Source organism: Varroa jacobsoni, unplaced genomic scaffold (genome assembly GCF_002532875.2).
Source record: "Varroa jacobsoni isolate VJ856 unplaced genomic scaffold, vjacob_1.0 scaffold_873, whole genome shotgun sequence".
In the NCBI taxonomy this organism is placed as follows: Eukaryota; Metazoa; Arthropoda; class Arachnida; order Mesostigmata; family Varroidae; genus Varroa; species Varroa jacobsoni.
The window spans coordinates 209,766-222,710 of NW_019213775.1; the positions used below are offsets into that span (position 1 = coordinate 209,766).

A 12,945-nucleotide genomic window follows, 5' to 3' on the forward strand; every position below is an offset into this window, starting at 1 on the left:
GGCAGAAGGAAGCACTAGGAAGATATGTAGTTGTCATCAGCTTGAGCTGAAAAATGGAACCTCCGCCAGCGCCGGTAACAATTCACATACAATTGAAGTCTGCTGTGTAGGATACTTCAGCGCACTCTCACCACAGCATTCAGTAGTTCGGCCAAGGAATTGAAGGAAAAAAGAATTCGATGAAAAGGTATATGCCGGGAAAGGATTTTTACGAATTCAATCGAGAACTCGGTTTCAGATATGAAGTTTAAAAACGAAAATGTATTATCGAATATTTATTATATGACTTCATACCGATAACGAATAAATAAATTTCGACCTTTAAAATTATCTCAAAATATCGCTCTGCGAGCCTTGTGCAAGGCACTATCCGTTTAGTGTCAGCAAATGGTTTCAATAAGAGTACCTGAAACCTATCAGTCTTATTGCACACATACATTTCTTTACATTCGACATTGTAAAGGCGTATTGATGGTGCACTGTGTTAGCCATAAGCTTAAACTTATCCGACATTTTGCAAAATGCAGTTACTTGTCTAGTAAATCAGTCCTATCAAGGCTTTCTTCACATGTAAGTAAAGAGGAAAATCTTTACTGGGCCACGTCGAGGCAACTGCTAAACGTGTTAATCTATTGGTAGATTGGATAATATACGTAAAGTCATTAGTATCCACATGTAGCATTTTTATACAGCTTCCATGATGGCCCCGCGCCTATGACCTTAGAGGTCCCCTCGTCGGGAAGCGCGCAGTTGTGCTATGTTAAATACTGCTTTGACAAATTTAGATCATGATTCAGAGCAATCAGTCCTTGTGAGCCTATCCACTAGGACAGAGCAAGGTAAAGCATAGTGCGATTGCTGGGTTTCTGTATGATTTTATAGATAAGGTAGGAAATTTAGCTTGGGCGTCTCTTCACGTTGCTTGCTACCAAAGGGGTGTCTCATTTGCTGCTGAATCGGCTGAATGGTATCCTAACGACGCGCACGCATCCTAAAATATTATAGGACAGATTCATTTATAAACGTAGGTACAACCTAATCAAGGCTATGAGAGTCTTATAATTATTATACTGAATTTGTTACTAATACTGTCAGCCACTGCTGTATTTGAACGTGTTGTCCTACTCGAAACAGAGAGTGGTGAGGTAATATTCAACAGGTGGAAATCGTCTAAGCCTACATAAAAACCCAAAAAAAGCAAACTTTTAAACGAGATCACCAAACTGTGATCTCGCAAAACGTCTCGTTTGACTATGCGTGGCTGCGATGAGAATTTAAGGCACGCGTATTAAGTAAGTGGCAAAGTTCGTATTTGACAGATCTTTTCCAATGTAAAATGCGCGTCTCTTAAAAGACCCATTCAGTTTGGAATGCGGGCCTATAAACTGACTACCTACTATAAATCGAATGTGTACAACCTTCTAACTATTCCCTGTCTGGGAAAGTTGCTTCTCCAGAGCATAACTTGTTATCTAGTGCTCTTGCTTTCTTCCACTGTGGCTCATAAGTAATTATGAAAACCAATGGCTTTCGCAAATGGTTAACAAAAGTAACGGCGCAAACCGAGGTAACGGTTTGGCGACTATTTTCTGGAATCAAAAAGTGCCGGCCGTATCTTCGTCACCTAAAACTTATCCAAATTATTTCAGCGGCATAGCCGCTACTCTAGGCGACGCTAACACCAAATGTTGAGTCAGCCTCACACATGGACAGCGACACGAAGGTTTGCTGAGCTGAAAAATGGCCGCCGACGAATGAAAAAGGCGAGGGGGACGAAAAGAAAATTCTTTACGACCTCCATGCTTTTAATGAACGTCATCTGCATTAATGTAATAAGCTAATGCGTCCGCTATAGAAAACAAAAACGAACGCGAGATATTCAAGCCGAATTGCTGACTGCCGCTACCGCTGTTCAGTGGCTCCTGCCATAGGCGACGTCCTGTCGACAAAGTAGATGATAATAACGAAAAAAAAAAAAGCGCCGCAAAGCTCCACTATCGCTTGTAAATGTTTGAGGCAAGAAATGTTTTCCTGGTTCCTACTTTTACTGATTCTAAAGTGTTTATAGGGCTTGCCTCGATCAAAAAGTTCGATTCTGTTTAACAACGTTGTAGATAGCGTAGAACATAAGTAGCAATTACGTAACATGACATTTATATATAGGATCCCTTCACAATCGCTTCTGTAGCGCATAATTGCAGAGCTAGATAAAATTGCAATACATAATAAATTTACAAATTGCAATAAAATGACATTTTACGTGTTCAATATCAGGAGTACTGTCATCATTAGCGGAACAACGCAGTGCACACAAGAACCGCAATCATTTCGTGCCGCGTTTGTTTCAGGGTCAAACGGGGTAAGCAATTTGCGCCCACCTGCAAAGTGTAGTGGACGTTTTTTCTTGTCATAGCCACTTCGAAAGGTTCCACTGGGTCTGGGCTGTTCACGGTATTTACCGGCAGGCAGGCAGGCAGGCATGTATGCACGCAGGCATGTATGCACGCACGCACAGGACAGGCAAATTAGCGATCTCCCCATTTCGAGTCATTAATAAGACACTTTCAAAGAGAGATTATCAGTCACGTACATCAACACGTTTTTTTAGAAGTTTACTGCATATTTCTAGTAACATTCGACAAGAAATTTTATCTGTTTGGTCCCGCCAAACATGTCTCAGTCTGTATACGTGAGTGTTCCTTTTTTTTTCGAAACGACTTATTCTATAATCTGATTCCTCTGATCTGAGCAAAATTTGGCCGTATCCTTTGCCAGTATGTTTTACTTGTAACACTTGCGAATCCTCCAACAGATCCACGCAATAATGCTAATGATCGCCTTGTTTTAAACAGTACAGCGTGGGTCAACCTAGAGATATGTTGATCGGTAGAAACATTCTGTCCGAACATTTGCTCCGAGCCATAGCTTAATCTGCTAAACTACGCCATACGGCAGCTAGAGATGATCCAATGTTTAGTCGGACTCTGTTTGGAGAGAGTTATTCGAACCGAGATTGTCAAATGTTGGAACTGAGTTGCTCTGAACTGGCAAGCAAGCGCCAGACGCGTTCACATCAGGCGTGCGATAGCTGAACCAATCGGTCATTATATCTCTGGGGTTGGTGGGCCCGAGGAAGCGGCGTTTAAATGTTTAACGAACAGCTTCGAAGTGGAACAGAAGAAGGGAACGTAACGCTAAAACAAGATGCCGGGCACCGATAATCGCAAAAAATCTAGCGGCGGCAACAGTAGTTGCATCTGTGACAGTAACAACATGCAGACGTCCGCGGATAACACGCCGCAGAAGATGATTCAAAAAGAAGACGATGTCGGTTTTCCGTGTGCTCCAACAAGCTAACAACATTCCTTGCCATCATTCTTCTGTCCGTCTGCTCGGCTGATCCAGCGGTGATCTTCACACGAAACGCGAAAGACGGCCGCACCGCAGAAGGGACCATAGAGGTTTCGCGCTAGAGAAAGGGAAGGTTAGCGGTGTATCTTTACAGTGCAGCTGCACTGGTCGAATTGGTAGCGCTGCAGGTCTCCATGCTATGCTCAATCTAGAGCTTACACTATGAGATTCTGTGGCAAAAACGCTTTCTCCATATAGAATACAAAGTCCATACGCCATCCTGTGTGGTACTTCGCCCCGCCTAATAGACGTACTTCATAGTAACGCAGAAAACAACCAGCAAAAATGAGATTGACCCCGCAGAAGGGCGTTGTTCTGTCCGCAGTCTGCTCAAAACAACGGTGAACAGTCGGCGCAATCTTGAAGCGGCGGCGGCGGCGCACGCAGCGACGAACAGGTCATTTTGAATAATTGCGTGCCAAAATGACTAATGATATTTTGCGTCAAAAGAAGGGGAACAATAAACGAAAAAAACGAAGAAATCAGAATATGATAGAAAACAGGTAGATGATACACAGTATCTGAATAGGGGGGAAACCCTCTTGTCTATACTTTCTATGACGACGGTGACAGCGGCGGTCGCGGCGATGATCTAACCACCATTGCCGTGGTATATCACTTTTGGCTAGCCATATCATTGTTCTTTCTCGGCTGTATGTAAATTGTCCTTGGTAAGAAGACCCGACACCAAAAGGCTGTGATAGAATTCTAGTAGAGAGATGTGCCTATTTGTGTTTAGGCTCGATTAAGGATAGGCATTAAATACAGGCAATAGGAGTTGAGTTATATAATTAAATAAACATAATTGGAGAAGTTTGATTAAGTAACTAATTTAAGCCCTATGTGGTTACGATGTACTGAAAGAACAAAAAAAAATGAATGAAAGAAAGTCTTTGACAACGATTCAGGCATGATTTGTGGGCTTGCAGACACGAACCTTTGATATACTTTTAGAAGTTTATGGATTGCCAGGATATTTATCTTGATAACAGAAATCTGCTATTGGCTTTATAACTTAGCGATTAGCCCAATCGATGTTTATTATCCGGTAACTGCTTATTCCTGGCAGTATTACTGAATAATGCGTTCAACAAGAAACCATACCAATCAACAAGTGGCTTCACTTGCACCCCTGAGAAACATTGATCAGCGGATGGCTGATTGACCGATCATTGATTATAGAAGGTGGTCGCGGCGCAAGACAATGATTTTACTTCTACGCACCGATTCGTGCTTAAACACCGTCATAGACAACGTACATCTTTCCTCTAGGCTATTTCGCCGTCTTGCTTTATCCTATCGACTGATGGTTGATTCCATCACATACCGTACGTCATACAGCTCAAGCACAATTCTCCGGCGGCACGTTCCGCCTCGCCTGCGTAACAGCGTCTGTTGCTGCCCACACCGCTACTACTGCAGCCACTGTTAGTGTTATTATTATAAGCACACGATCTGATTGGCTGATCGATAACAGACGAGATCATACACAATTGATCTCCTTGATGGTAGGTTAAGTAAGGAACGGTATGATCTTGCTTGCAGCTCTCCGCAAAGGCCCTGACAGCCCTGGCATCTGATGGTCGGCTCGCTCACGAAACTGGGAAAGTTGTGCCTCGAAAAAAACTGCTAACGGCGGCCAAGTCAAAATACTACGGCCGCGCGGATTATTGGCGTCTATGTTAAAGTAGAAGAAGTCTGTCTCTGGCCGTCTGTGCATTCATACGTATGGGCCGGTCGGTGTACGTGCGTACGTACGTATATGTTTGAATGTATTTGTGTGATCACGTCACAAGTCGCAATTGATCATTGAACGATGGTTCCTGTAACGATACATTATTGAAACTATCAGATTGAACCACAATCAAATGAACTAGGAAAGGCGAAACAACAGCTAAGTACATAAATGACACCGTTAGGGACCGCTAAAGACATCCGTTGGCTGATGACTTATTTATTGGATAGAAACGTCAGCCACGTAGATTAGGTCTTTGGTCACTAACGCAGATCAAGGACCGGAAACGGTTTCTCAGGTTAAACAACTCTCCAGGTTTACTGCGAGTACAACTATTGAGATCACTCAACAACCGTCGTGGAAGAATGTGTTGTTCAATGTGGGTTATATTAAGTGGGGTATTTCTGTTGAGTTATTCGCAAAACTGGGCTAAATGGTTGGAAAATAGGTTTATATACAGATCGAATCGACGATCATACATGCGCGAAGTTGGCCTACGTGGGCAAACGAATTTGTTACCTAAATTCAATGCCTATTACTATCAAAATAGATAGCATATTGCTGAATTGAGAAAAAAACGGTTTGTCTTTATGTGGACCACGATTATTAATGAGTCCATCCTTCAACGCAGTATATATTCATACTATTATGTAGTTACTCGTATATTAAAATTAAGAAATTAAGAAACTGACTGCAAATGCACTATGTGGCCTAACAGATATGGAGTAGATCTAACTAGACCAGGTTTATATTTGCAGAATCGCTCGACCTGACTGTTACAATATGGCAGACCGTAACCTATATTTGGATTAATATATTTATACGCGAATATAGGACGCTATGGTCGAATGTACATGAAGCTCTATAAAACCGAATCGAACAGAATCAAGTACGTGAAAAAAACTCGACTTATCAATAGGCCAGTATTAGAGGTCATTTATTTGTGCTAAATTTGCGCCTACCGCCGTTACTTGCATGCTGTGTCCTGCAAAGTGAACATCAAGGCTTTCAATGGATAAAAACACGTTGCTGTTGCCCCATTGTTGATCTTAAAAACTGCTTCCCGGCCGTCCCTCTTCACAGGGCATAGGCTACTTCCTCTAGTATCACTTTTTGGCCCTCATTGAATTCTCTCCATTCTATGTTATATAATAAGCGCCACAGTAGGATATGTTAGGTCGGGCCTAAGAAAAGCCGTCTCGCTATTCCCATTATTATTGATATTGTTGTTACAGCTGCTGATGGTGTTTGTTTGGCAAGTTCGTTTACCTTCATTATAGTTGACTGAGCATAGGCGCAGACGCCGATGCCGCAAACGCGGATGATATATTTGAATATGGCCGAATCCGTTTACGTTTTGCATCTTGCCACCATCCTTGTATACCTACCTATCTCTGTGTGTGTGTTGTTATCAAGCAGTGCTTGTCATCGCGGTTATGCCGGTGAGTGCAGCCTTAACACCATGAATTGCTCTTACCTCAGTATATTGCCATTAGCAAAAAGGCGCAGCAACGGCAGCTGCAGGGGCAGAATGAGACCAGCCGTTGATGGACCCTCAACAGCCACTCAATATTTCATTATCTCCGTCGGAGTAGTTTTTTCATAGTCATGTCATAGTACATAGACATACACTCATATGTATATCCGTATGTGTGCGTGTGTATATGCCCATCGAAGGGAGATCGAGATCGCTTCGATAGGAGGACATAATGTTGTCTAATTTACACAAGTGCCTCGCTTACCAGCGTCTGGTGCAGCAGCGTGAGCCACATTAGCCATCCGCTGGTATCGTGATACTGCTGGCCCAGGCGAGAAACACCCTTGTTGATCCCTTTTTTACGTTGATGTGACCGACAACAGGACAGGGTAGCAGCGAGGCAGGGGTTGGGGTAAGGTGGGGAACGCGGACGATGGACAGTTGAAGGACATTACTAATGTCGACGGCACGATAATAACGTACTTTTGCTATATTTACATTTCTGATATGGCACCGATGTGATTTGAAACTTCAAGAGAGTTATATCTATTGTAAGTGCACTACTTCTAAAATAAGTACAACTGAAGTAATAGTGTCACGATTCAGAGGGGCAAGTTTCAGCATGAAATGAAGTACGTCTGCGCAGGGCTTCGAGCTTCGACTAAACTATCATAGATACTGAGACATTGTACTGTTGTTTTGAGTTTTACGTCTGATAATGTTTCGATTAAGTTGCTGGCCAGACATTGTACTAATACGGATTTGTAGTAAACCAAAGGGTTTATCCGCCATTAGGGTACAAGTTGTTCGTTTCGAATAAAGTCAGTCAACTAACGCATTAACTGTATGCTATATATTTTTAATAGATGCAAAAATGTCACCCGACGGGGTTACCTCATATCATTGAAAATAGCTAAGATAAATACAGTGTCTTGGTTGCTCCATGACCCTATACGTGGTAAATACACGTTGTCTGTTTAGCGGGAGGGAAGGTGGGTTCAATCTAAGTGGAACGCATGGAGATCAAAAACATAGTTGCTTGATGATCTTGGATCATTTCTGGTTGTCATCACTCGAGTTCAATCATTTGTTTACCGCGTAGAGGTGTAGCAATAAAAAATATCAACGATAACCGTAACGTTGGGTTATAGGCTGATTTAAAATGACCGCTTTTCTCTATTGTGGCCAGCTCAATTCCGAAAGCTATTCAGATTTACTTATTATCTCAACTCCTCCGAAACGAATCATATCTGGCTGCATAACTTTTCATTATGGCATTTTTTACGTTAATGTTAGATAGATTAGTTTCGCATACTATTAATTATTGCTCTGCTTAAATTAATAAATTTCCTACCTACTAACCACAACTAATTAAAAACAATGTATTGTATAAAGTCTCTCATATAGCTTTCCAACAATGACCAATATATCGTACGGTCTCGTTCATTTCCTCTCTAGCTAGCTGTACAAAGCGCATGGCCCTTTCCTTGGGCCGTTACCATCGGCCTATCGACACTTCTTGTTGTTGCCCAATAACAATTAGCACCATATTATCAAGGCTGCGTTTGCGATGCTTCCTTGCATATCCGTTGCAGCGAGGCTTTGTTCTAACCTAACGACAATACTTACCTCTCAGTAACTTATCGGCTGTCTATCAAGTGGTTACCTAGGGTATAACTTGGATGTAGTACCTATCTCCCTTCCTCTTTCTCCTATTCCCGACTTTTGGCGATGACGCATTTCGAATACAGCCGAGCGCGACAGCGCAGAACATTCCTGCTTGCGTTGAGACCACTTGATGATAAATTTTTTTCGAAGCATGGAAGTCGACGCTATGCCCTCTTGACAACAAGCGTAATTCTAGAGGCGATTTGTGGACACACGACAATAGAATGATGGCAATAGGCGGCAGCTAGAGCGGGACCATCTTCCCCCAACAAAAGAAGAGAGAGAGAGAGAGAAAGAAAGTCTCTCCGTGCGCTGCCCAGTTGGTCCACGGGGGGACCAACGGCTATCGGACAGTCTAGGAACTATTTATTTGATGTCGATTACAATCTGCCTAGTCGATTCCGCTATGAAAAATTTACCACGGGATTGTTGCACTTGGTTCATCTGCTCGGCTCAACTTTGGCGCTATTTAACAATATAGACGTCCCACGCATAACGTGACGTGACTCGTTTGTAATGGCAGCTATAATGTCGGCAACGTTAGTACAAAACATGGTTCGTGCAGTTACTTTTTCATCTAGGTGTGCATGCAGGACCAGTAAATCGAATCCATTAGAGGAACTGGCACCGACCTAAGCTAGGAACGACCTTTGTGTGCGTATGTATGCTTGAAATCGCTATCTAAATGGCAAAAGCGTTTTTGGTGATGAGTGCGGCAGGCAGCGGACTACTGTTGATGCTAGTGCTGCCCATGTAACAGTTGCCATCCCATAGGCCACACACGCGACTGCCAAGACCGAGAAACACAGAGCACATGAATAAGCCGCTGGAAAATAGTCAGCGTACCCGTCGTAAGCCAAAACAGATCGTAGAAGGTTGCTACAGTAGAATAGAACGGTCGACCAACCAACTAATCAGCCATTGTATCAGCCAGTTGTGAACGAGCGTCAGGAAGACGTTCATCGCGACCGCCTCTACGGCGTAGCGTTAAACGTGTGAGCAAGATCCTTAAGTGGCACGAAAGCTGGATAGAATCATCCCTTTCGAGATGCGCGTTTTAGGAACCGATTGAGGATTCTAACAGGAGTGACAAAAACTATCGAGCCATCACCATCGGCGTTTCAATGACTCAAGCATCGCGCAGAATTGATTGCCTTTTACGTCCTGCCTTGTCCTGCTCAGCTGTTTTGTCTATCCTTTTTTAGATACATAGAGATATTGTTAATTTAAGGACGCATCCGTGTAAAGGACTTAAAGAAAAAAAACAAATATGTAACATCGACAGCATCATTTAATACTGAATTCTGTCTAACACCCACGTTCGAACGATATTAATGGAATACGCTTACTGGAAACAAGCTCTATTCCTTTTACTAGCTGTCATTCTACTAAGGCAAAAGGCAAAATATTTATTGATTCAACCGCCGCCGTTTCGACCATGTAATGGTGGGGTATTCCGGAACAAGCTAAAGCTTCACAGTATCGGTTCCGCAAGGAAAGGTGATAGGGATCGCTAACACTGGCCCGGATCCAAGAGTAGGTACAGAACTACACAGTACTTGATTAATGATCCTACCTTGTTAGTAACTCCAAAGAGTGAGACGCGCGCACAGATCTGTGAGAGTATTAAGAAAGACTTAACCAGCTGGCCTATATACATGCTGACTGAATGTATAATTGCTATAGCAGAACTATTGCATCAACACAGACAGGGCTGTTCGCAGAGATTAACGGACAAATACGTTTTTTTCGATACGGAGGACGTTCGGTGTGCGTATATATCTAGCCAATCTGGCTATTGTGTGTACCGTACGTAGCTAACTGCTGGGCCTGTGATCTTGGCTTCTTCTGCACTGGGATTCGATTTATGTGATAGTAGCGTTGGTGATGGCTTTCAAATTCATCGTCTCTTCTTTGGTCCTGGATTGACACCGAAGCGAATTTTAAGCAGATTTTGATGGAGAGCCATGCGTCATATGCTTTCACTTTTTAGCTTTTCTGAGCGCATTTTTTTTGCGGCCACGACTATCTCTCGAGGAAGGGAGCGGGTGCTTCATGCTCGTTCCTGCATTCAGTCCCGAAATCTTCCCTCGCGTCGCCAATCTATTTCAAATTTTAGGAGGCAGACAGGACTCCTGTAGAACTCAACTCTCGAAATATTGAGAGTATAACGCCAGCAAAGTCGATATAATCACTGGCAGCGAGATCTGCTTGCTTTGATCCTCAAAGGCTGCTTAGATGTACTATTTTTCATTCACGCCTCTGTTGTTTTTCGCTGCCTGTTCTTTTGAATACGGCCTCAGTCCCAGTAGTTGTGTGTACTGCAGAGTGTCGCCTAATCATTGGACCTGTGTATCTGGTAATAGGTCCAAATCTATTGTCAACGGACAGCGGCTGCCATGCAACGATCGCAAGAAAATCTGTTAGCAAAGCTCTGGTGCATTTTGACGCGTTGCTGAGGACAAATCTATAAAACCGAATAGTTCACAGAGATAAACATTGGGTATGGTTAGGTCATTAGCTGCAACAAAACATAACAACAATAGTTGCGTAACGTAGAAAAATGAACACGATTGTGACTGATATCACCTAATGCTAATGTATTTGTTTGTCTTCGTGGTTTCAGTACTGAACCCTTAACCGGTGAACACCATGTATCATCGGTGAACTTATTTAGTCGCCATGTAGAAGAAAAGCTTTGCAGGGAGCATCTTACCATCTCGGGGCGCCAGACACTGCATCAAGGGCAACGACTATGAAGGCTTCTGTAAAGATTCCTCAAAGCTGATAGCCAACATTAAAAGTCAGAAGGTCTTCACGGTCGTATTACTGTCATTGTAAGCAACATCCTCATCGGCTATTTTGTCCTTATGTATCGTCCTTATATAGCGTCTAGTACTTTTAAACTATTTGTCGGTAATAAGTCCAGTGCGTGGCATTTCTTTGTCGCGTTTAATTTCCTGCCGACCTCGGCTCGACGCATACCAATTTATTCGTTATGCCCGCTCTATCTCCGCTTCTAACCCCAACGAAGATGGAACCTCACTCGGCCCTAGACTCTCCCCCTAATCTGCACCATTCGCTTGCGCCCGCTCTTGGTGCGCCCGTCGTAGGCTCCAACGGCGCTGGCTCACCATTGTCTCCGAGTTCATTAGGTCCGCATGGGCCTGCCTCAGTGGGTGTTTCTCATCTCCCCGGGCACCTGCCTGGCTGTACGGCCTTAACCCATCCAGCAACGGGCCAGCCAATCTGTACCTGTTTTCTTAGAAGGTGAGCGCTTTTTGAAACGAGTACTTCTTATGTTCTAAGATACAGCTTTTTGTGTTCTTTCGTTCCTTCCTATTGAAATGTTGTATTTTCCATTAACTAGAAAAGCTCAACGCAACAAACGTAAAAAAAATAGTACATGGCATTATTGTTGTATTTTTAAACATTTCTGTACAGGTTAAGTTCAGCGGCTGGCCTAAATATGGGAGGTCTTCCTGGTTGTCCTTCGTCGCCGCCCTCTGCGCCCTCTTCAGCTTCCTCTCGCAATTCCCCTGGCTCCCATCCGGCGCCGAGTCTGTTGTCTCATAATCTAGCTGGCCACCAGCAGCAAGCATCAGGTCAACAAGGCTCCCACTCAAAAACTCATGGTGCCCAAATGCTGCTAGATCCTCATCATTTTGTATTGTTACAACAACAGGTATGCTCGATAGTCGATTTAATCATATGCGCAATTATTGTTTGCTTAAAGGGTGTGATTTACGAACGATACTGTTATTTTATCGTTATTTGGTATAACAGTCCTCCCACTTTCGTAGAAATAAAATCTCACTAATTCCAATTTCGATAAGTACTGATTTTGTATCTTCCACGTAAAAGGCGCCAGTACACTCGTGGACCAGCTCAGGCTGCGTAATCGCAAAAAGTATAAAATATACGTAATATATTACGAAACCCGACAGGACTTCTCGGTTAGCGTTTGCGAATTACCGAATTATTATTTATATTTATCCATGTAGATCTGAAATAAACCTTTCGAAAGCGATGTTAGATAAAACAATTCGTACTTCTACATTTAGCAAGAATTCCATGTATCTATGCATCAGATATTCATTTATGACTGACTGATCTCAGATCTTTGATTGAATCGTTCTTATACCGTTTTCTAAACTTCGCCCTACATAGGTCGACACATGGTCTTCGGCGTCTATCGGCCCTTTATCTACAGTTGTGGGCGCATTGTCGATGAAGTGCCATATGTTGTTAAAATGCACGATAGTTACTTCTGACTGTGAGCTATCACCTCTGATTTCTTTATGCTGTCCCGGATATGTGGAGTGTCGGTATTAATGTAGCAAAAAATCATACAAAGCAATATAGGGCAAATATGGAAGTGCAAACCTCCGTAGTCTTGTAGTAACTGTGCCAACATTCACATTACTAATAGTAGTTCTAAATGTGGAAGCGTTTGAGAAAATAAGACGCGAGACCATGTCATCCATTTATCCATTGGCATTAGCGCAAAAACGGTCTCAGCTATACGAAATATTAAAAAATAAGATCTATGTTTTGAGCGAAGCAAAGATTGTTAGCTGAGACAATTGTTTGTAAGTTGAAAGAAGTTACATCGATAGTAACAGTCAGTCGAGCATCTGTGCGTAGATGCGTA

At 42.9% G+C, this 12,945-nt stretch overlaps 1 protein-coding gene across 4 annotated transcripts in view; it reads left to right on the plus strand.

Moving 5' to 3' along the window:
• Positions 1 to 12,945, plus strand: part of LOC111264564 (uncharacterized) — a 55,488-nt gene that overhangs the window by 12,699 nt on the left and 29,844 nt on the right. Inside the window, exons 2-4 of one of the 4 annotated variants that reach the window (XM_022840591.2) lie at positions 10,918 to 11,128; positions 11,326 to 11,561; positions 11,736 to 11,976. In XM_022840591.2, coding sequence (XP_022696326.1) covers positions 11,326 to 11,561; positions 11,736 to 11,976 — 477 coding nt within the window. In that variant the 5' untranslated portion in view covers positions 10,918 to 11,128. Of the gene's footprint in view, positions 1 to 8,702; positions 8,847 to 9,137; positions 9,828 to 10,917; positions 11,562 to 11,735; positions 11,977 to 12,945 lie in introns of those variants that run through there. The other 3 variants (XM_022840588.2, XM_022840587.2, XM_022840586.2) reach the window with 3 other exon arrangements.